We start from the raw sequence: 22,499 nt of genomic DNA, 5'->3' as shown, positions 1-22,499 counted from the left end.
AAAAGAAAAAAGCCGCGAATTGAGAGGCCACGATTTGATGAAAACGACTATTACTACTTCGTGCATCACAACTTTCAGACCAAATGACAAAGACTTGGCAACAATAGCTTCACAATGAATAAGACAATGGTCACATTGTATGTCAGGATTCACTTTGTGCGCTTTAACCACAAAGCCTTTAACTCGACCTGTCATAGAAGCAGCTCCGTCTGTGCAAACACTAACACAATCCTTCCAATTTAATTCATTTTGTGCATATATTCATTGGTAACACAAAATATTTCTTCACTGGTAGCCCTCTTGGGTAGTACTTTGCAAAAAAGAAATTTGTTTCAATTACATCTCCATCAATGAACTGAATATTCACAAGAAGTTAAGCGTGACCACTAACATCTGTGGACCCATCGATCTGAAGTGAGAACTTCTGACTGCTGTTGATTTTCTCCTTCATAATGTCTTCAATGTCACTGGACAAATCACTGACTCGGTGACTGATTGTGTCAGCTGAGAGTGTAATTTTTGAAATTTCATTAGCAGCTTCTGGGCCCACGACTATTTTCACCATCTCTTTACAACAAGCTGGCATTAACAAAGTTTCAGCTTTGTGTGTGGCTTTTTGGCCTTTGTGATAAGTTCAGCTACTTTCTTGTACTTTTTCCAAAACAGTACTGACAAAGTTATGAACTTTGCCTGTGTTTTGTTTTGTTGCAACAACCGTCAAAAATAATTGATATCTTTGCCTGCCAGAGAAGAATAGTTTGTTGAGAAATGTCTTTTCAGTTTACAGGGAACCATAGCAGCATGGCCCAGTTTTTCTCTGCACACGACACACTCAGGATTGGGCATGTTTTATCACCAAACCAAAAAAAAAAAACAAAATACAAATAATTATCACTATACTGTCTGCACACTAATTTTTGTTTCTTTTTTTCAGGCTTGTCACTTTCAGGACTTGCACACATGGACGGAATACTCCTTACAAGGAACTTGTCCATTGTTAAAAAAATAAAATAGTAAATTCAACAACATTATGGCTTGCAATCACAGTTTTCTGACTATTTCAGAGTACAACTGTGAGGAAACTGAAAGTGATAGATGTGGGACCGATACTCTTCGAACAGAGGGAGAAACACATCTATTGCTTTAAAATATAGTCTTATAACAAAGGATGGGTGCATCAGCACAGCAACAAAATAATAAAGTTGAAGTAGCAGGGACAAATATCAAAACAAGCCAATAAAATAATAAAAGACAGGGGATGTTTTGCTAATCCTTACACTTTGAAGGAACAGCACATACGTGCTGTTCCTTCAAACTAACTTTAACAAGCAGCATCTTATTTCAGTCAGCACACGGACAAACACACAAATAACTTCAGAAAGTGAGTGTTGGATACTCACACGAAAAATAATTTACTGTCCCACACATTACAACATTGTGTTTCAGTAAAAATGGCATTACAAACATATATAAAAACTATAATTGGGATTAAATAATGTACAGTTAATTTCTTAAAATAGGTAAAAATTCTCAGTTGTCAATTTCTAATCATAATACATAATACATATAGTATTATGTATAGGTATACAACCTCAGCAAAGTTCATGGCACACCTCTCATCTTGTGGCAGCACACCGGTTGTGAAACACTGTTTTAGATTACTGCATATAGATTACAATATATGCCTCTTGATTTGAACATAACAAATATTTACATACCACATTGCTCTTAAAGGTAACCTATATTTGCTTATAGTTTTATTAAATATCTTATATTGTGGTTCTTTACACCGGGAACTGGTATCTCACTGCAATATATTCTGCTCTCTCACCCAAATTTTGTAAATTTTGCCTTCTGACTTTATTCTACAAATTATGAGGCGTGACAGTCAAGTTCCTGGGTTGGTGCTGTTGCAGTCATGTTCGATGATTTATAAATGACAATGGTACGTTGTAGTTCAAATTTCTTCCAACAGATGGTGGAGGAAATTGTCCAGTAAGCTGACAGGTTGCAATTAACAACTAGTTTCATTAGTAGTGTTAACTAACCTTGCCAACATTTTTCAGTGGAGCAAAAAACGAATATCAAATTTTGCTTTGAACTGGGAAAATCTGCAACAAAAAAATGTATGAAATGTTAAAAATTGTTTATAGTGATGAAATGTTAAGTTGTACCAGTATGTTTGAGTGGTATAAGTGGTTCAAAAACAGCCATGAGGTTTTTTGCAATGACCCAAGAAGTGAGCACCCATCAACCTCTCAAAATAAGGACAGAGTTGCAAAATTGAAGTGATGAAATGTTAAGTTGTACCAGTATGTTTGAGTGGTATAAGTGGTTCAAAAACAGCCATGAGGTTTTTTGCAATGACCCAAGAAGTGAGCACCCATCAACCTCTCAAAATAAGGACAGAGTTGCAAAATTTCAGGAAACCATTGCAAGAGATCTTCATTTGACCCTCAGAATGATGGCTGATGAGATGGATATAAATAAGGAGATGATTCATCAAATTATGCACGAAGACTTAGGGAAAAGGAAAAAGTGTGCAGAATTGGTGTTGCACTGCCTCATGGATGAGTAGAAGTAACAAAGAGTGTCATCGTGTGAAGACTATTCAGATTTGACTAATCTCCTCGACTGTATTGTCACTGAAGATGAGTATCAAGTGTTCTAGTATGATCCAGAGACAAAGCATCAGAGCATGCAGTGGATTTCATGATCCAAGGCCCAAAAAGTTTTGTTTACAGAAGTCCAGGATGATTGTGATTTTGGACAAACAAGATGTGATTCACAAAGGATTTGTATCTGTTGGGAGAGAGCTAATGTTGCATTCTACATATGGGTGCTTCAAAGACTTGAACTGCATTCCTGGTGAGGCTGCAGTTTCAAGAGAAAGGCTGCTGGTTCTTATTGCACATCACTGTCCCAGCCCATTCCACATTTGTTGTGAAGACATCTCTGATGAAACATGCCATTGTACAGATCAGTCATCCACTCTACTTTTCTGATCTAGCATCAGCAGACTTTGTCCTCTTCCCAAGGTGAAAACTGCCCTTAAGGTGTCGTTTCAGGCATCGTGCTGATGCCGGAAACATCACCTTAATCCAGTGTTTCTCAAAGGGTGTGCCGCGTCACATTAGTGTGCCGCAAAATTTTCCAAGTGTGCCGCGAAATTTAGAAATTTCTTCTTCTATGACTACGTAGGTGTGCCGCGAAATTTTTCTTCTTTGGAAAATGTGCCATGAGAGTAAAAAGATTGAGAAACACTGCCTTAATCTATAGTGGTGTAGGTGGTAGCTTAATAAACTATATTATTAATTTCACGTGGTATATGAGTGGTATTAAATATAGTAATAACCTTAATGGAAAACAACCACATAATGTCCTTCCCTAACTATATTAGTATACAACATAGTTATCATGGATAACAGAATATAATAGTAAATTTATAAATAATCCAAGATTGGGATACCTACATGTTGGATAATAATTTTTCACAAAATAGCATTAAAAACCTGACAACTTCTCTAAGATTCTCAGAAGTAAAATATAAATAAATCTACACAGCTTACATAGGTCTGTGGAACAATTTTATTCCTTTTATCTTTGGCATTATCTTTGGCAAGGTGGGATATCTGTTATGCTGAATTGATAATATAGACATTCAACTTTTGCTGACCTGTCCTCTTTCTTGGTAGGACAGGTTAGAAAAAAATTATTTCACCCCTAGTAAACTATTCCAAATTCAGAGTTCAAAATATTGAAGTAATATATGAATTAATTAATCACCAAAATGAGGCTATCAGATAACATATTGTTATCATAAGATGTTTTTTATATACAAACATTGGAAGTTTTTTAAAATTAAATTTGTTTTTCAATAAGGCATTTCAGGTTTAGAGGGGACACATATAAGCAAATATGGGGCTACCTAATGGAATTGGGAATTTCAGCCACCCTTTCAGAGATTTATTTAGCAGTCATAGAATATTGTGTCATAAACCCTTTCCCTCTGAATGTTAAATTGTTTATCTGCTAAGCAGATAACATATTATTATTGTCTGACCAGTAAACATTCCATAGCTTACCCAGCTGTTTAACTTAGTATATGAAAGAATAAAGTACACTTTTGAAATTCAAACTAATAATAATAACTTCCTCAATCATCTTTACTTATAATAATAAACCAAAAATGCATATCTACAGATAAAATACACACACCAGAAAATTTTTGTGATTTTTGTTCCCACCATCCATATGCAATTAAAAAATCAGTATTATACATACATATTTACAATTCCATAAAATATTGTTTTAAAGAAAGTGATCTTGAAATGGAACCACAATATTTAAACAATCTTTTTTCAAAAAGAAAATATCCTCCAAACTAATCTACAGCACAATAATGTAAATACTGATGCCTGAAAGTTTCAGTAGAATCAGGTAAAAAGTTTTTCAAAGAGGGCTGATTCAAGGCAGGTACAAAAAGTAATAAGCTAGAGTAAGTTTTTAGGTTCAGCTGTAAAATATATCATCAAGGTTGTTATGTCAAGGAGTTGGCTGTATTCTTGATATATGAACACCATATCCAAAAATTTAATTAATTCACTCTAATTTGTTCCCTCTTCTACTTTTGCTTTATCTACTGAATGCATAATGAATACTTAAACTAATAAAATAAAGTTATCAGCAAAAATATCTAAATCTCCCAAAAACTTGTTCATTCATTTCATGAATATACAGTAGACTCTCGATTTTCTGGGAGAGAGGGTAAAAAAAATTCCAGTATAATCGATTTCCTGGTTAATCCAAAAATACACTAAGTCCCCGACATATGTAAGAGTACGTTACAAGACTTCTTATGTAAGTCAAGTTTTACAAACTCGGGAATGGCTAATATAATATTGCTACTATATCCCTGATATTCCAAAATTACAAAAACCACATAATATCCTCAGAAGAATGAAGAAAAATAGCTATATATTTTTAATTAGTTCAATTAAATTATCTGGGGACAGTGGTGAAGTAGCCGGAGTGGCACATAAGAAAAGAAAACATAAAAGGAAGAAAAAAAAACGCATGTTATTGTACTGTAAAAACTGATATGTGTTTTGTAGCCTTGGTTATTATAGTTGACTTCATTGGTGCCAATCCTTTCACCGCTTCTCGTATTCTGTGTAACGTAACCTAAGTCTGAAGCTTTGTAAGTCTTGGACTTACTGTATCGAAAAATGTTCAGCAACCTATACAAAAAGTATAGCAATAGATAAAAAATGAAAAAAACTTACCATGCACTATTTGCGTGTCCAATACAATGCTTCCCTTTATTTTTTACGTTCCATTTTAAATCGAATAGCTTTCCTTTATTTTTTGCAGTGTCACATATGGTTTGGTCACCAACATTATAATGGTTCATTAGAGATTTAACGGATACACAGTTTTCAAACTTTTGAATAAATTCAAGTTTTTGTTTTATTGAAAGCACAACTCTTGCATTTGCCCATGATTTTTGTGATTTATAAAACAAAAAAAAAAAAAAAAAAATACTGACATTCCTGACATAAATAATGAAACAAAATTTGTCCTTTTGCAGTGCGATGAAACACAACAATCGACGCGACTTACTAAAACAAACTAAACATTTGCATTATGACACCATTTACTAAACAAACTAAACTAAAGATAATAGGTACACTAATCTCCCAATGATGACTTATAACGGTGCTTCTTGTCGTTTATTTACAACTTGCAAAACATATGTTTATACCTATTCTAGTTATTACTTGAATTTTATGATTTCTGGTCAGTTTTTTTTTTTTTTTTTTTAATTTGGAATCTTGAAGTGTCCCAGTTAATCTGCTTCCCAGTTAATCCGATCCTTGTAAATCGAGAGTCTGCGCTGTACATGGTTTTAATTCCAATCTCAGTGATGTCTGTTTCCCCTCTAAATTCTGCCAATCCAGACTTATTTTTTCTGACAGTATCCCAATTATTGGTTGCTTCAACCACTACTCATCTCAGTTTTCCTAATTAATTACTCTGTGATTCATTTTGCCATAAAAGCAGTACTTATCCAGTCTACTCTGATATTCCTTATCAGAGACTTCCTAATTTGGAATCTCCTCTTTTTGATTTTCTCTGGCACAGTATATTTCTACTCCATTCTTCAAAATTATATGTTGCTTCTGTTATTCTCACAACTTCACTAATAACTCTGAACTCTTTGGCTTTCTTTTTTTGAAAGGACCCAGTTGGCTGACACTTTTGCAATTACTGATGACCTCACGCAGCTGCTTGTTCATTTTCCTGACAGAATACCACACAATTCTAATGCACAAACATCTCTCTCTCTCTCTCTCTCTCTCTCTCTCGCTCATATGGGCATTCTCAGGCTTGTGTCATTTGGCATTACATGAACATGAAATGGGCTGATCTGTGAAAATTTTGTTCTTATTTTTCTTGGTTGAATTACTGTTTTAAATCTTCTGATTCCTATGTCTACAAGCTTATGCAGCATCAGCCAAAAAAAAAAAAAAACCCACCAAACGTGTCTAAAATCACTTGTCTATTCCCTCTAATAATTTGTCTAGTTCTTCCTTAAATTTATTCAACTACCCACTCCCACAACAACAGATGAAAATTTGTTCCACTATCCACTGGCTGAAAACAAATTTCTGCACATCTATCCTGCAGCCGTCCTTCTTCAGCTTGGATTTATGCTCCCTTGTGTGTGTGTGTGTGTGTGTGTGTGTGTGTGTGTGTGTGTGTGTGTGTGTGTGTGTGTGTGTGTGTGTGAGAAAGAGTAAGGAGATACCACTGACATTTAGCAGTCAATTGATTCAAAGCCTTAAACATCTCAGCAGTTCCAAAAGCAAAATCTTTTTTATGAGAAAACATTTGTTTCCCCTCATTTAAGCTCATTGTTATCCCCTGGGCCCATTCCATCAGATCCAAATCCTCCCTAAAAGGAGGGTTCCTGATCTGTTGCAGTACTCAAGGTGTAGTATAACCTTTGCCTTATACAATGGGATAGTCACCTTATCATCCCTCCTTGCAAAATTCCTGGATATAACACTGACAAAACCCCATCAGCTGATGGGGACAATTAAAAATAAACTGCAGCCATTATCAATTCACTGCAGGATGGAAGCCTCCTCAACAATTCATGTTGAGGGAAATGGACCATAATCTGCCATGCTGGTCCAGTGAAGGTTGGCAGATCGTTCTCCACTATCTTGAATATGATACCATACAATTTGAAGTGTTGGTACGTTATTCTAGAGAATTACCAACAGGTTCGGTCTGGTGGACTGTCTAGCAGCCAGCCTGCGAACACCATTTTAGAGCTGTACCCTCAAAATGTAAGGAAGATTGGAAATGTAAGCAGGGATTGAGGGTACCACACCTCAATCCCTGCTTACATTGGTTTTCACCTGGGTTCTTAACTGCTAGGTGCCTTTATTTCCAGACTTACATATGGGGGTTATATCCAGGGTTACTAACAGTCAAACCGTCATGAAGATGCAAGCAGAGGATTCGGCTGGCACAGACTGATTGGTCACTTTGCCAAAATTAGGTCCACTTGACTTGAGTGTCACCATTAGTTCCTTCAATGTTTTAGACTCCCAGGTAGCAACAGCTTGGCATACCTGAGGTAATTCTGTGACAGCCTCAAGGACCAAACTTTAGTTGTAAAAATTTTAACCTGGCTTTTTACTTCTCATTTGTATGTATATAATTGTTACCTAATTTATTATATAAAAATAATAATGTATAATATAAAGTATAATAAGTAAGAGTTATATGTAGAAGTTTTGTAATTTACCCACAAATATGGAATAGCAATTTGTTTTTCTGCCCTTTAACAGCTAATCTGATGATGGATAACAGCAAGCATCATCATCATCTTAATGTGTAGGAATTTAGTTATTAACTAATAAACTATCTTAATATTCACATCGTATAAGAGTGGTCATCATCAAAGGTATAGTTTAACACTTTTTTCTTTTATTTGTGTGTTATGTTCTGCTTGGAAATTAGGAAAGAATGATATCAAATCAAACTCTATAAAAAAAATATTATAGGTATGCTAAAAGTACATAGAAAGGACCCTCAAATATAAGCAGCAGCAAACATGTTAAACACATATGGATTTAGGGATAGTTCTCAAAATGATATGGTTAGATGAGCCATGTTATGCCTATATTATCTCCTCTTGGTGTTTGCTTTGCTACTTAGCTTCTCTCTCTCTCTCTCTCTCTCTCTCTGGCACCTCCGTACCAGGTGGGAAGGAGCAGCAGTGTGTAGCAGACACTTCTTGATTAGACCGGGGTTCAAGCCCATCACCACCAAATATGGAGGATGCGGAAAGATCAGGGAATGGCCACCGCATATCCAGAGCAATATGGCCTTAGTTGCTAATGCTCCTGAAAACCAAATAACTAACTCTCTCTTTCTCTGGAACCTGTTTTGAAGTTATGTATGCTCAGAGAGAGAGAGAGACCATTAGTTTTTCTTGTAATAGAATACCTCTTGTAAGTTGTACTGTGATTAACATCAAATTGCTAATTATCTAATTATTTATCTCATTAATCTGCATTTTTTGGTCTAGATAATATCTGGACAGTTTCTGTCAGATAAAAGGGTTGGAACTTACGTTGAAGTTGAGATGTATGGATTGCCAGCTGACACAGTAAGAAGACGGTTTCGAACTAAGACAGTTCCTGCTAATGGAATCAATCCAGTGTATGATGAGGATCCTTTTGTATTCAAAAAAGTAAATGATCATCATAAAATAAAGAATAATATATTTTATTTATATAGTAATAATGTTCTCACTTATCACAGATTTTTAACAAGTTTCATTTATTAAAAAAAAACAACTTTTAAATTATTTTTACATTTATGCAGATTTTATATTTGTACAGGTAGATATACATTCATCCTATATAAATTTAGAGTAGAACATTAAATTTATAAAAATAAATCATTATTTTATTGGCAGGAAAAATGAGAATACACAGTGATCATTAATCACTGTTTCACAGTTTTTTCAAGCTCTTTGAATTAATTTTTTTAGCTGAGGCATATTACATTTGGAAAGAAAAAATTCTAACATTTTTTTACTGATTTAACATTGCTGATTGTTTCAAAATGAGGTACAGTATTTAATTAATGTGTGTCCTTTAATCACAATTCTGACATCCTGACACTCAACTATTCATTTATCTGATTGACAACTGTGTACATGCAGTTTTTCAGCAAAATCATTCCAGAAAACATATTTATACAACATATGCCAGGAGGAATGGTGGGAATTTCCCACTTCATTTGCCCATCCCATTTAATATTTTCTCCAATTCTTCTTCATAGTTACCAACTCTCTGGAATCACTACAGTGAATTCATCTTCCTTACTTGATTGCAATTGCAACATCTTTCAGTAATATGCCAAAGAAATACAACGTAAAATTTTAGAAGCCATATACATGCAAGATTTTCTGTGTATTATTAAATATGAAAAAGGAAACACATTTTCTTTATACCATATGTAGATATGATTTTTCAATTTCAAGTGGTGGGAAACATAACATCATCAGACATCTGCAAACAAATAAGCATGAAGACAACATACAGTGTGTGAAAATAGATACAGCATTTCATAATGACAGTGATGTCACATAGACATCATTGTCATTGAAAAGTGTTGAGGCAAACAACTGGCTCTCCAAAAAATGGTTAAGAGACTTCAGTCTGGGGATCTTCTAATAGAAACATTGCAACCAAGACATTCACAGCAGCTGTTAAAACAAAAAATGTTTGGTCCACTTCCGGTTACTGTCACTCTTCATGCTACCCTGAATACTTCCAGGGGAGTTATAACAGAGTGGGACTTTTTGACTATTTCAGGAGGGGAAATTGTTGAGGAGCTTAATGATCAGATAATTACATGAGCAGTATCAGCTGCTACTGCATATGACTCACATTTTCAATATATTAAATCTTGTGCCAAGCCATGCAATATCAGTTTTGCTGCAGCCTCTTATCCATATAATCAACTTTTTATGTCAATAGAACTGAAGCAGTCTTTGCTCTTCTAGCAATGCTGCAGGCGTGTATGGCATCTGCTACATCATGCTGCAACATCTCAAGGAGAAAGCCATAACTTCCCTATTGATCTTTTACAACTGGATATTTAGAGAAAACACATATCTACTATTCTGGTGTCATTCAATTGTGTTAGTCCCTCCCAAAACCAGGGAAAGACCTCTCCTTACCAAATAATTACAAACAAATCTGCCTTATGAGTTGCTTAGGAAAGATACCATGGATCATATTGATTAACCATCAATACGGCTATCGAAAGAACCAATCCACTTTAGACATGCATATCAAAGCAAACCTAACATCTGCAATGCATTTGGTAATAGTATCACTAGATATTGAAAAAGCATTTGACACTACATTGATGTGGCATTCTGAAATACCTACGTAATTTCAGCATGAGCAGTTACTTGTCCTAACTGATATAGAATTTCCTTTAACTTAGGATTTTTCAAGTTTGTTATCAGACATTATTATCCTCCATACATCTTCAAGAAGAGGGTGTACCACAAGGATCCATTCTAAATGCAACATTGTTTGCAGTCAGAGACATTCCAAGCACGGTTGAAGCATAAATGTATGCAGGTACCCTTGTGTGCAACATGCCATCACAGCTGCAAAGTTATTTCCACAATATGAGAGCCAAATCGTGAATAAATAATGTATTAGAAGACAAAATGCACAAGGCATAATTTCTTATGCTTATGGGTTTAGGTAATTAACTCTATAATATCGGTGTAAATACACCGTAGTTTACCCATAAATTTAACTATAACAACTGCAGCATATCCCAATAACAACTGCAACATATTTACCTATAACAACTGCAACATATTCCAAATCACTGTGTGATCACTTCTGCCAGTGGTACCTGTACTGGGAGCCCTACTATATTATTATTCCAGTATTTTCTATAATGTTGTGGTAAAAGAAATCATCATCTAGTTTATTTAAACATTTTGTTCGTCAGGGTTAGTTTCTCTACCACTTATTCCAATCAATTAGAGATAAATTAACATCACCCATAATAAAACACACTTGCTCACTCACTCATTGGCATGTAGAAACTCTCATCACACCCTCCACAATCTTCTGGTCTGTAGGTTACTCCCACTTATCATTATATAGCTTTGCTTGCAATTAACTTATCATCATTCTTCTCTTCTTGGTGATTCCCTTTTACTTCTCTCTCTCTCTCTCTCTCTCTCTCTCTGGGTAACTTGGAAATTGTTTCTTAGCTGGTGCAGCATAAGCCTCAGGCTTCCTTGCACTATATGGCTAGTAATAATAATAATAATAATAATAATAATAATAAACAACCGAATCTTTGTTGAGGATCAAAGAGCCTTCTACAGGAAACTGGTTGAAGATGAGAAAGCAGGAAATGGACCACCCGAGAAGAAGATGATCGAGGAGTTCTGGGGAAATATCTGGAGCAGTGAAGTAAGATACAACAGCAAAGCACTCTGGCTAGAAGTAGAATGGAAGAAAACCAAGTTGATCAGGAATACCCACAACTGGCGAACCCCAGGAATTGATAACATCCACAATTACTGGTACAAGAAGCTCACCTGCACACACACAAGCATCTAGCAGAGCAGTTCACTTGAATGATAAGGCACCCAAAGACAATCCTGAAGTTCCTCATCAAAGGAGTCACATATCTGAAGCCTAAAGACCAAGATACAAGAAACTCAGAGAAATACAGGCCAATCACCTGCCTCTCAATGATGTACAAGATCCTGACCAGCTGCATAACCAAGAAGATATCAGGCCACTTAGAGAGTCAGAAAATAATGGCCGAAGAGCAGAACGGATGCAAGTGGAGGAGTAGATGCAAGGAGCAATTAACCATAGATGCTGCAGTTATGGAGCAAGCCTACAAGAAGCACTGCAACCTATACACGGCCTACATCCTACATCGATTACCTCAAGGCCTTCGACTTCCTACCTCATAGCTGGCTAATAGAGACCCTGAAGATATACAAGGTCAATCCGATAGTGACAAACTTCCTAGGAGCAACAATGGCGAAGTGGAGTACCACCATTAAGATCGAGAACATCACAACCAGGCCAATCCCCATTAGAAGAGGAATCTTTCAGGGAGATTCTCTGAGCCCACTGTGGTTGTCTAGCACTCAACCCGCTATCCACCATGCTTAACAGCAGCGAGTATGGATATAATCTCAAAGAAGGAAGAAAGAACCTGTACATCCTCACCCACCTGATGTACATGGATGACATCAAACTCTATGCGGCAACCTAGAAGCAACTCCAGCAACTCCTTGCTGAATTCTTCGGCGATCCGATACTCCGGATCGCCGAAGAATTCAGCAAGGGCTTTGGTCTAGACAAATGCAAGACCCACACACTGCATCAGGGAAAATTACCGTATTTCCCCATGTATAAGACGCACCCTTTTTTGAAAAATTTGGGGTCTATAAACTGGGTGCATCTTATACAGTGGTTGTAGATTTTTTTACTTGCATTTCCCACTTTTTCGCGCTTGTTGTCTTTGCACTCATTGTTTTGCACTTGTTACCGGCATATTAGGTTATGTTTTGCCACGTTCTGCACAGAAATGGCTCAGAAAATATTTTTGTGCAGTGCTGAATTCAAGTTAAAAGTGATCCAGTTTGGAAAAGTGAATGGAAATTGTGCTGCTGAACATAAGTATGGTCCTCCTCCAATTGAGAAAACAATCCGAGACTGGCTACGGGAAGAAGAAGAAACCCTACTGAAAACGCTACGGCAGAAGAAGGCCATAAGAGGCAAGTCAGCAAAATGGCCTGATTTAGAGAAGGAATTGAAGATATGGATTGAAGAGCAAAGGGCAATTGGAATGCCTGTGTCCACAAAGATGGTTCAGCATGAGGCAAGAAGAATTGCTGATGAAAAAGAAGTTACCAATTTCAAAGGAGGACACAATTGGTGCTTCAGGTTCATGAAACAGAATGGACTAAGCATGTGTACACGCACCAGACTTGCCCTAAGATGCCTGAAAGCTATGAGCAGACGGTCCTTGAATTTCATTGTTTTGTCATTCAGTGTCAGAAGACACATCAGTTTGAGTTGGGAAAGATTGCAAATATGGACGAAGTCCCCCTTCAATTTGATGTCCCAAGTAACAGAACTGTTGATAAGAAGGGGGTGAAAACTGTAACTGTGAAGACAAGTGGACATGAAAAGAGCCATTATACAGTTGTTCTAGCTTGTTGTGTCGACAGAACCAAGCTGCCTCCTATGCTGATTTTCAAATGCAAAACAATGCCAAAAGAAGACATTCCTCGAGGAGTCCATGTTCATGAAAAGGGTTGGATGGATCAGGATGGGATGAAGATCTGGTTTGAGAAAGTTTGGAGCAAGAGACCAAGTGGGCTCTTACGCAAATCTGCCCTATTGGTGCTTGATCAGTTCAGGGCACACATAACAAAAAACACAAAGAAGATTGCTGCAGAGCAAAAAACAAAACTTGCTGTCGTACCTGGAGGCTTGACATCCCAGCTCCAACCACTTGATGTCAGCATTAACAAACCCTTCAAAGCTGCCATGAGAGATGAATGGAACCAATGGATGAAGTCTTCTGGGGACAATTTGACACCAGCAAGAAGAGTGAAGAAACCAACTATAGGAGAAGTTTGTACCTGGGTGAAAAGATCCTGGGATAATATCAAGATTGAGATCGTTGTCAAGTCATTTAAGAAGTGTGGCATTTCAATTGCCATAGATGGAACTGAGGATGAGGCAATATATGAAGACAGTGATTCGTCATCAGACACAGATGAGGACAAGCTAATGGATGGGAGTTTTGACAGTGATGAGGAGTTGTATGAATTTTATGATGAATAAAACTTGAGTTCAATAACTTTATGTAATACATTTTTTTTTCAAATTTTGGGCCCCAAAATTAAGATGTGTCGTATACATGGGGAAATATGGTAGTTGGCCGAAACTGCCAGCTGCTAACTGGTAAAGAGATCGAAGCTATGACAGAAGGAGAGACCTACAAATACCTAGGGATGATGCAGGCTTAGCAGTTAGAGCACAAGGAAATCAAGACGTGCCTGACCGAAAAATATCATCAGAGACTCAGAAGCCTTCTGAAAGCAAAATTGAATGGAGGGAACACAGTTAAAGACATAAACACCTACGTAGCTCCGGTACTAACATACACCTTTGGGGGTCATAGATTGGACTAACACCAAGCTAGAAGATATCATGAGAAAAACAAGGACAATGATGACCAAGAGCCACCAACACCACTCGAAGTCAGCAGGAGAGAGTAACAATAGCTCGGAAAGAGGGAGGAAGGGGCCTGATAGTCCTGATAGAGCAACAGAAAACAGTGATAATTAACCTGAAGGATTACTTCAAGAACAACACAGCACCACTCCACCAGGCCATAAGGAAGATAGATAAGTTGTATACCCCACTCAACCTAACCGAGGAACCCCACCCACCCACCCAGACAGCACAAGAAATGAAGTTAGAAAGATGAGCAAAGGATACACTCCATGGTAGACACTACAATGACCTCCATCAAGATCATATCGATAACTTTGCTTCCAATGCATGGCTCACAAGTGGGACGCTCTTCCCTGAGACTTGGATGGCCAGCATGAATCCTTCATGCTGGCCATCCAAGACCAGGTGATCAACACCAGAAACTATAGAAAATACATCACAAAGGAGCCCGGAATGTCAGATGACACATGTTGATGATGCCACTTGGCCTCAGAAACGAGCCAACACATCACCGCGGATTGCAAGGTAGACACAACCAGGTAGCCAGGATAATACATCAGAAGCTAGTGAGGAAATATCAGTTAACCAAAGAAAGTGTACCGTCAAGTACGAACCCCAGACAGTACTAGAGACCCAAACCCAAAAGCTGTACTGGGACTGCGCCATAATAACGGATAAGACCATCCTGCACAACAGACAGGATATAACGCTTGTGGACAAGATGATAAAGGCTACCTATCTGATTGACATAGCGGTGCTCAACACTAGCAATATCCAGAAAACTCACAGGGAAAAAATTAGGAAGTACACAAACCTGAGATATGAAGTCAAGGAGATGTGGCATATGCAAGAAGTATCGACCATCCCGGTCATCATGTCAACTACCGGTATGGTTCCAAAGACTATATATAGCAGCCTAGCAATAGGTCTCCCAGAGAACACCTACAAGAAACTCCAGAAAGTCGCAATTCTGAACACCTGTAGGATAGTCAGAGATTTTCTCGACCAACAGTAACACCTGACATTACAACCACCCTGTGTACTTGGTAGCAGTACCCGTCACGGAGTGGAATTCCCCCAATCAGGGAGAAATAATATAAGAGCAACAATAATAATAATATTAATTTATCTTCTAGAAGTAGCTTTATATTCCTAGTCATGAGTAGTTTATTAGTTAGTATCGGTTAAACATATACCATTCAAAACTTGCCGCCATTGCTGTTGTATATTAGATTGATACAGAATAGTCTAACATATATCTCGAACGAGACAGGTATAACGTAAAATTAGATAGCATAATACATAGCACTGTACTAGGAATCTGTTAGCTTAGTATAGTTTTTAAAATAAATAATTTTATTTTTAATGTAAAATAATTTTTATTTTTATTGTCAATTAATCAATAAAATTTATAAATCTTATTAATTTTTATTGTTGATTAAATTGTATTTAAATGGAAATCATGCCCCAGACTAGAGCAGCAAAGCAATGTGCACAAAGTAGAAGAGGTGCTGTGGTTCGGGGGAGAACTGAAGGGGGCAATTCGCCAACAGTCTGAAAAAACATGCAAAATGTGGCATGTTTGGGGCCTTTCTTGAACAGGATATGGTCTAGCCATGGAGGATGTCTTTGTGTGTGTGTGCTAGATGCTGAGAATGTGAAAAAATTAGATGCCAACTCAGCATTCTGATGGGCATCTATGACAGTTTGAAGAGTCGTGTAGATGCCCCCAAAGGAATAAAAATGGAGAGCCCATCAAGCTCTCAGATGCCCAATTCAATGCCACAGCTCACACTTGTGCACCAGGCAATAGAGCAGCGATCTTCAGGGCAGAATGCGCTGGTTGCACAGGAGCTAGTTTTTGTTGGTGACTCATTTGTCGGGGAAATATATTGTGCAAAAAAGGAGAGGTGGAATAGAACCAGGGTATGTCTGCCAGGGGCAAAAGTTAATGACATTAAATGTAGAGCAGACATCATCTTTTAAGGGAACAAAAGGTGATATCGTTCTACATACTGGCACTAATGACATTAAATGTAGGAGATCTGCAGATTTACTTAACAAGTACAGGTCACTGTTGAAAAAAAAAGTTGCAAGTTAGGGGTAAATTTAAGTGTCTGCAATCCTACCCACAGACAATAGGAGGGAGTATATGATGAGAGCCTTGTCAATCAGTTCAGCCCTGGAGAGATAGTACAAGGCTCATTGGGTAGACTTTTTCTCAGTGTGGTCATTGCTTGTTAACAGAAGAGATTGCTTCTGGGCGCCTCCGTAGCCAGGTGGGAAGGAGCAGCAGTGCGTAGCACACGCTTCTTGATTAGACCGGAGTTCGAGCCCGTCACCACCAAATACGGAGGATGCGGAAAGGTCAGGGTATGACCACCGCATATTCCCAGAGCAATATGGCCTTAGTTGCTAATGCTCCTAAAAACCAAATAACAAACAACAAACAGATTGCTTCTACAGGGATGGCATACACTTAAATAGAAAGGGTGCAAGAATATTTGCTGATGCTATCGAGGCAATATTAGGTGGGTCGGAAAACTGTTATCTTGGGGGAGGGGGGAGTTTCATAAACTGTTAGATTAACAGTAGCCCAGGCAGAAGTGGAAGTGATTCTTGCACTACTTCTATTGAAATGAGCAGCAGCCCGGAAAGCAAGTTGCTGCAGATTTCAGGAGCTGCTGGGAGCCATGAAACAAGTAAATACATGGGCTGTATTAGAATAACTAAGAGTAAGAACAGGTGCATGTACGCCAATGCTAGGAGTATAGTAAATAAATTTGATAAATTTGAAGTGCTGTTCAAGACATCAAAGGCGGATATTGTTCTGATATCAAGACACGGTGTCACACAGATATAAGGAATGTAGAATTGGAATTTGGGGAATACAGTGTGTAAAAAAAGGATAGACAGGATAGGAAGGGAGGAGGAGAGGTTACGCTGTTAGTTAAGAAACACACAAAATCTGAGGAAGTGCAGCCAGTTGATAGAGATGGACAGTGTACTGATGTGGAATTTACTTTAAGATCCTAGGGTGTTCTTAAAGTAAATTCCAGATCTTTAAGATCTGGAATTTACTTTAAGATCTAGATTTAATCAAGGGTTTTTGCATTTGTAAAGGTGACTACAGTGGTCTCAGACATTTATTAAATTCTATATAGTGGGACCAACTGATAATGTTACCAACAGCAAATTCTAAATTAGAAGCATTCAAGGAATTAATCTTGGAAGCTACTAGGCTTTTTGTTCCAACTAAGAAATACTGTTCTAGGTTTAGGCCCAAATGGATGTCAGATGAACTAATGAAACTCATGGCAAAGAAGAAATGCATGGGATGCATATAAATTATCAGGCAACACAGAGGCCTCTCGTAGATAGAAGCTAGTCAGTAATCAAGTCACGAAAGAGGTTAGGCAGGCAAAGGCAGATTATGAGAAATCTTTGGCAAGGGATGCAAAAAGAAAAACAGCAAAGATTTTTTTATTTATATATACTCTAAAAGGAAGGGGATGAATCAGATTGGTCCGCTTGATATCAGTGGTTTGGTTGTAGATGATCATTCTCATATAGCTATCAAACTAAATGAGTATTTTGTATCTACATTCACACATGAGGAGTTATTTAAGGAGGAGAAGGCCAGATGTTTATCAAACTCTAACAGGGAGTAAAATGATTTTATAATATCTGAAAGCAAAGTGGAGAAGAAATTATTGAAGTTAAATATAAAGAAAGGAACCTGGGGTGGATGGGATCTATCCAGCTATATTAAAGGAGGCGGCAAAGGAAGTAAGCAAACCCCTAGCCATAATTATGAGAGCTTCTTTGGACGCAGGGGAGGTACCCATAGACTGGAGATGTGCAAATGTATCTCCAATTCACAAAGGGGGATCAAAAGGTGACACAAGTAATTACACATCTGTTAGTTTGACATCTGTTCCAGGTAAAATAATGGAGTCACTGGTTAAAGAAGCATTGCATGATCATCTAGACAAGACTGCAGTAATAATTCAGATACAGCATGGGTTTGTTAAGGGGAAGTCTTGTATTACCAAATTGATTGGATACTATGATGTGGTCACAAAGGAACTGGATGCAAAAAATAATTTTGATATCATATACTGAATTTCAGGAAAGCTTTTGATGCTTGCACATGGAAGACTACTGTACAAATTTGTGCAGTTTGACATTAAGGGCAAATTGCTACAATGGATAAAAGGATGGTTAAGTGGGAGAAGACAGAGAGTGGTAATCAATGGACACTGATCTTCATGGACTAATGTTATTAGTGGTGTTCCCCAGGGATTGGGTTTTGGGCCCATTGTTGTTTTGTATATTTATCACTGATATTGATGAAAGTATATCAAGTTAATGTCAGTTTGCTGATGATACAAAGGTTGGCATGGTTGTTAATAACAGTAATGACAGTATGCTGCTGCAACAGGATCTAGAAAAGTTGGGCAGATGGGCTAAGTGGCAACTGAAGTTTAATATTCAAAAATGCAAAGTACTGCAAATGGGTAATAGTAACTCCAGAGAAATGTACCAACTGTATGGTGTTACACTCAAGGTAGTGGAGAATGAAAAAGACCTGGGGTAATTGTGCAGTCAGATATGAAATTTTCTGAGCAATGCAGACAGGCTGCCAGAGTAGGTCATGGGGTCTTGTCAGTGATATGCAGGATTTTGCTTGCTGGGATAAGGAGGTGATTATCCCTTTGTATAAGGGAAGAATGGTCAGGCCACACTTTGAATTCAGTGTACAGGTCTGGAAGCCTGATTTTAGGAAAGATATAGAGTTGCTACAACGAGTACAAAGAAGGGCAACAAGACTGGTGATGGGAGCTGATTAGTCCTTCTACCAAGAGAGGCTTAAGTTCTGAAAATTGTAGTGGCTGGAGGCTAGGCACCTGCGAGGTGATCTGATTCAGGTGTATAAGGACTTGAATGGGATGAGCAAGCTGAATGCCAAAGATTACTATTTCAAAGAAGTTTTGAAACAGTAATCCGACCAAGAAAAAGAAGAAAAGAAATCTCACAAGTGATCCCATTTTGCATTCTTGTAATATCAAATAACACGAGGTTGGGAATAGCCATGAGATAAAGGCTCTATTGGAGAAGAGGCAATCACCAAATTGTGATCTGAGTGCCTCAAGGACCTCTCACTTCGACCGTGTATTTAGAAGGGTTGTTTGTGAGAAAAAGATCAAGCGTGTTGGCTGGTATTAGGATTGTCTGGTATTCTTGTAGGTAAATGAACAGTCTGTGCAAGGTCATTAGTAATTGCAAAAGCCTCAGCATCTCAACCAGATGTGTCGGTGTGACTAGAAAATGGAAGCCAGCTGGAGTTGTGAACATCAAAATCACCAAGGAAAATTCCTCACTGTTAGGTAAGTTGGACTGGAGAAAGTCAAGTTGCAAAGACAAGAAGTCAAAGAGTCCTAAGTGATTAGTGGCGTTGGGAGAACGGTAGGGAGAACAGATGAATTTGACACAAAGGTAGAGAGATTTTAAGCCAGAGAAGATCGAAAAGAGGAGATTCAGAATTACCAAGTCTCTGACAGGAATATTGGAATGGACATATGCACAAGAATATTGGAATGGACATATGTACCACCTTTGAGGCAAAAGGAATCATACAGCAAATAATTTGTACGACTGAGATGAGCAGTAGTTGAATCAATCAATAACTGAGATTTTGTCATGAAAATGTACATGGGGTTTGGCAGACTGCAAGTGGAAATGGACATCGTTGAGATTAGAATTGAGACCGTGTATATTTGTGAAATGAACTAGGAAGTGTTTGGGAGGTTTAGATCTTTTTGCAGATAAGCTTACTCTATTAGTTTGAAAATTCATGGTGTATTCAATAGTAAGAAAAATTGGGAGGGGGGGGGACATGCTGTATGAAGTAATGAAATTTTTGGATATTGCGTACACATGGTAAGAATATACCCAGATCCTTGACATAACGTGGCCTCGACAATTCCCCCACATACACTACTCGGACTCCCTCCAGTCATTATCTGGCATAGTAGAGGTAGGAAGATTATACACTAGCTGATCCAGCAGCCTCCTAAAAGTTACTAAAAGGTTCAGTCTGGTGTACTAACTATCAGACGGCCTGTGAACACCGTTTTTGAGCTGTACCCTCGAAATGTAAGGAAGATTGGATCTTGCCCTGATGTCCATGATAACCTCAAAAGCCATCAGTCATACTGCATGATGGAAAGATGGGGAAGGGCTGACCGGAACTTAGCTCTGGAGACTAAACATAGGTTCCAACACTTCAATCCTCGAATAAGCAAAGTGGTGGTATTGCACCGGTTGATGAGAGTCATCTACGATCTAGTTTAGTTCAGTTATCTGCTTATTTGCCCTTTAGCAGTGAAAATATATTTTTTAATAATTCTGCTATATAATTTTAGCCCTGAGCCAGCAAAATAGAGTGAGGAAGCTAATTAACTGAGACTTTTAAGAAAATAAGAAAGAAATAATTTCCAAGCGAGAAAGTGGAAAAAGTGTAAGAGATCTAAGCGCGGGATATGGTATGGCTAAATCAACAATCAGTGCAATTTAAAAAAAAAACAAGGTAGAAATAAAAAGTGCACAGAACACAGAGGGGAATCTCAAGCTTAAGCAGTTCATATTGTAATATCATGGAAAAGATGGAAATTCTTCTATTAATGTGATTAATGAAAAACAAATGGCAGGTGACAGATAGTGTCAGTGAGGCAATTATTTGTGAAAAGGCGAAATAATTGTTTGAGTAACTTGGTGCTAAGGCTTCTAGTACAAGTACTGGTTCTGTGAAGGAGTTTTTTGGCACTAAGGGGTGGTTTACCGGATTTAGAAAAAATACTGGATTACATAGTGTTGTGAGGCATGTTGAGGCTGTCTGTGCAGATAGGGATGCTGTTGAGCAACATCATGAGAATTTTAAGAAAATAATTGAGGATGGAGGCTTTCTTTCGCAGCTGGTGTTTAACTGCGATGAAACTGGCCTTTTCTGGAAGAGAAATCCACACAGAACATATATCACAAAGGAGACCACCTTGCCTGACCATAAGCCAATGAAAGACTGACACATTGCTCTTTTGTGCCAATGCTTCTGGTGACTACAAGGTCAAACCATATGCTCGTGTACCATTCAGAGAACCATAGAGCTTTTAAAAACATCAGGAAAAACCGCCTTGGAGTTTTGTGGCAATCCAACCACAAATCTTGTGTGATCAGGAGTCTTTTCTCTGACTGGGTGACTGAGGTGTTTGGCCCCACTGTCCGTGACTACCTTAGGGAGAAGAATCTTCCATTTAAGGTTCTTTTGGTCATGGACAATGCTCCAGCCCACACTCCTAATTTGATGGAAGAATTACCAGATGACTTTAGTTTTATCAGGGTTCACTTCTTACCACCTAATACGACGCCTCTCTTCAAGCCTATGGACCAGCAGGTGATTGCAAATTTTAAAAAACTCTACACTAAGGCACTGTTCAGGAAATGTTTTGAGGCCACTTCTTCCAGTGATGTGACTCTGAAGGGTCATTTCAATATAACAGATGCTGTTTTCCTAATTGTGGTTGATTGGAAGGAGGTTTCTGTTAGGTGCTTGAATTCGGCTTGGAGACCATTGTGGCCTGATGCTGTGGCTCCAAGGGACTTCGAAGGCTTTCAGCAGTTAGAGGAAGAGCCTGTTGTGCAGTAAATTGTGTCTGATCCTGGAGATCAATGAGGAGGACATGGAGGAATTAGTGGAGGACCACAGGAAGGAGCTATAATTTGAGGAGCTAGCAGAGCTTCACAATGAAGAGGCAGAGGCACTGAAGAAGAGGAAAGCTTTTGGGGATGACAAGGACGAGGACAAGGAAAAAAGTCACAGCATTCCAGCTGAGGACCTTAAAGAGGTGTTCTCTTGCTGGAATAAACTGGCCAAACTTATAAAAGATTATCACCTGGATATTTCCACTGTGGAAATGGCCCTTAATCATTTTAATGGCCCTTGATGGCCGACTTTTGGAGGGTCCAAAAATCCAGGATAAAGCAGTGAACCCTGGATTCATTCTTCAAAAAGGTGGACAAATGCCCTCCAATCATAGTATCCAATCAAATTGGTCAGGCAAGACTTCCCCTTAACAAAACCATGCTGTGTCTGAG

The 22,499-nt window shown here is 38.1% G+C and overlaps 1 protein-coding gene across 3 annotated transcripts in view; it reads left to right on the top strand.

Moving 5' to 3' along the window:
• The window catches only part of LOC150088410 (1-phosphatidylinositol 4,5-bisphosphate phosphodiesterase classes I and II-like), a 1,046,313-nt gene that overhangs the window by 627,183 nt on the left and 396,631 nt on the right, over positions 1 to 22,499 (top strand). For all 3 annotated transcript variants that reach the window (XM_090369498.1, XM_090369497.1, XM_090369499.1), the window contains exon 20: positions 8,609 to 8,773. In XM_090369498.1, the coding sequence (XP_090225624.1) occupies positions 8,609 to 8,773 (165 nt within the window). The remainder of the gene's footprint in view (positions 1 to 8,608; positions 8,774 to 22,499) is intronic.

This window comes from Mastigoproctus giganteus, chromosome 3, assembly GCF_048544385.1.
Source record: "Mastigoproctus giganteus isolate SK-2022 chromosome 3, ASM4854438v1, whole genome shotgun sequence".
Lineage (NCBI taxonomy): Eukaryota > Metazoa > Arthropoda > Arachnida > Uropygi > Thelyphonidae > Mastigoproctus > Mastigoproctus giganteus.
The sequence above is the reverse complement of the archived record's forward strand: the minus strand, read 5'-3'. Positions and strand labels throughout refer to the sequence as shown.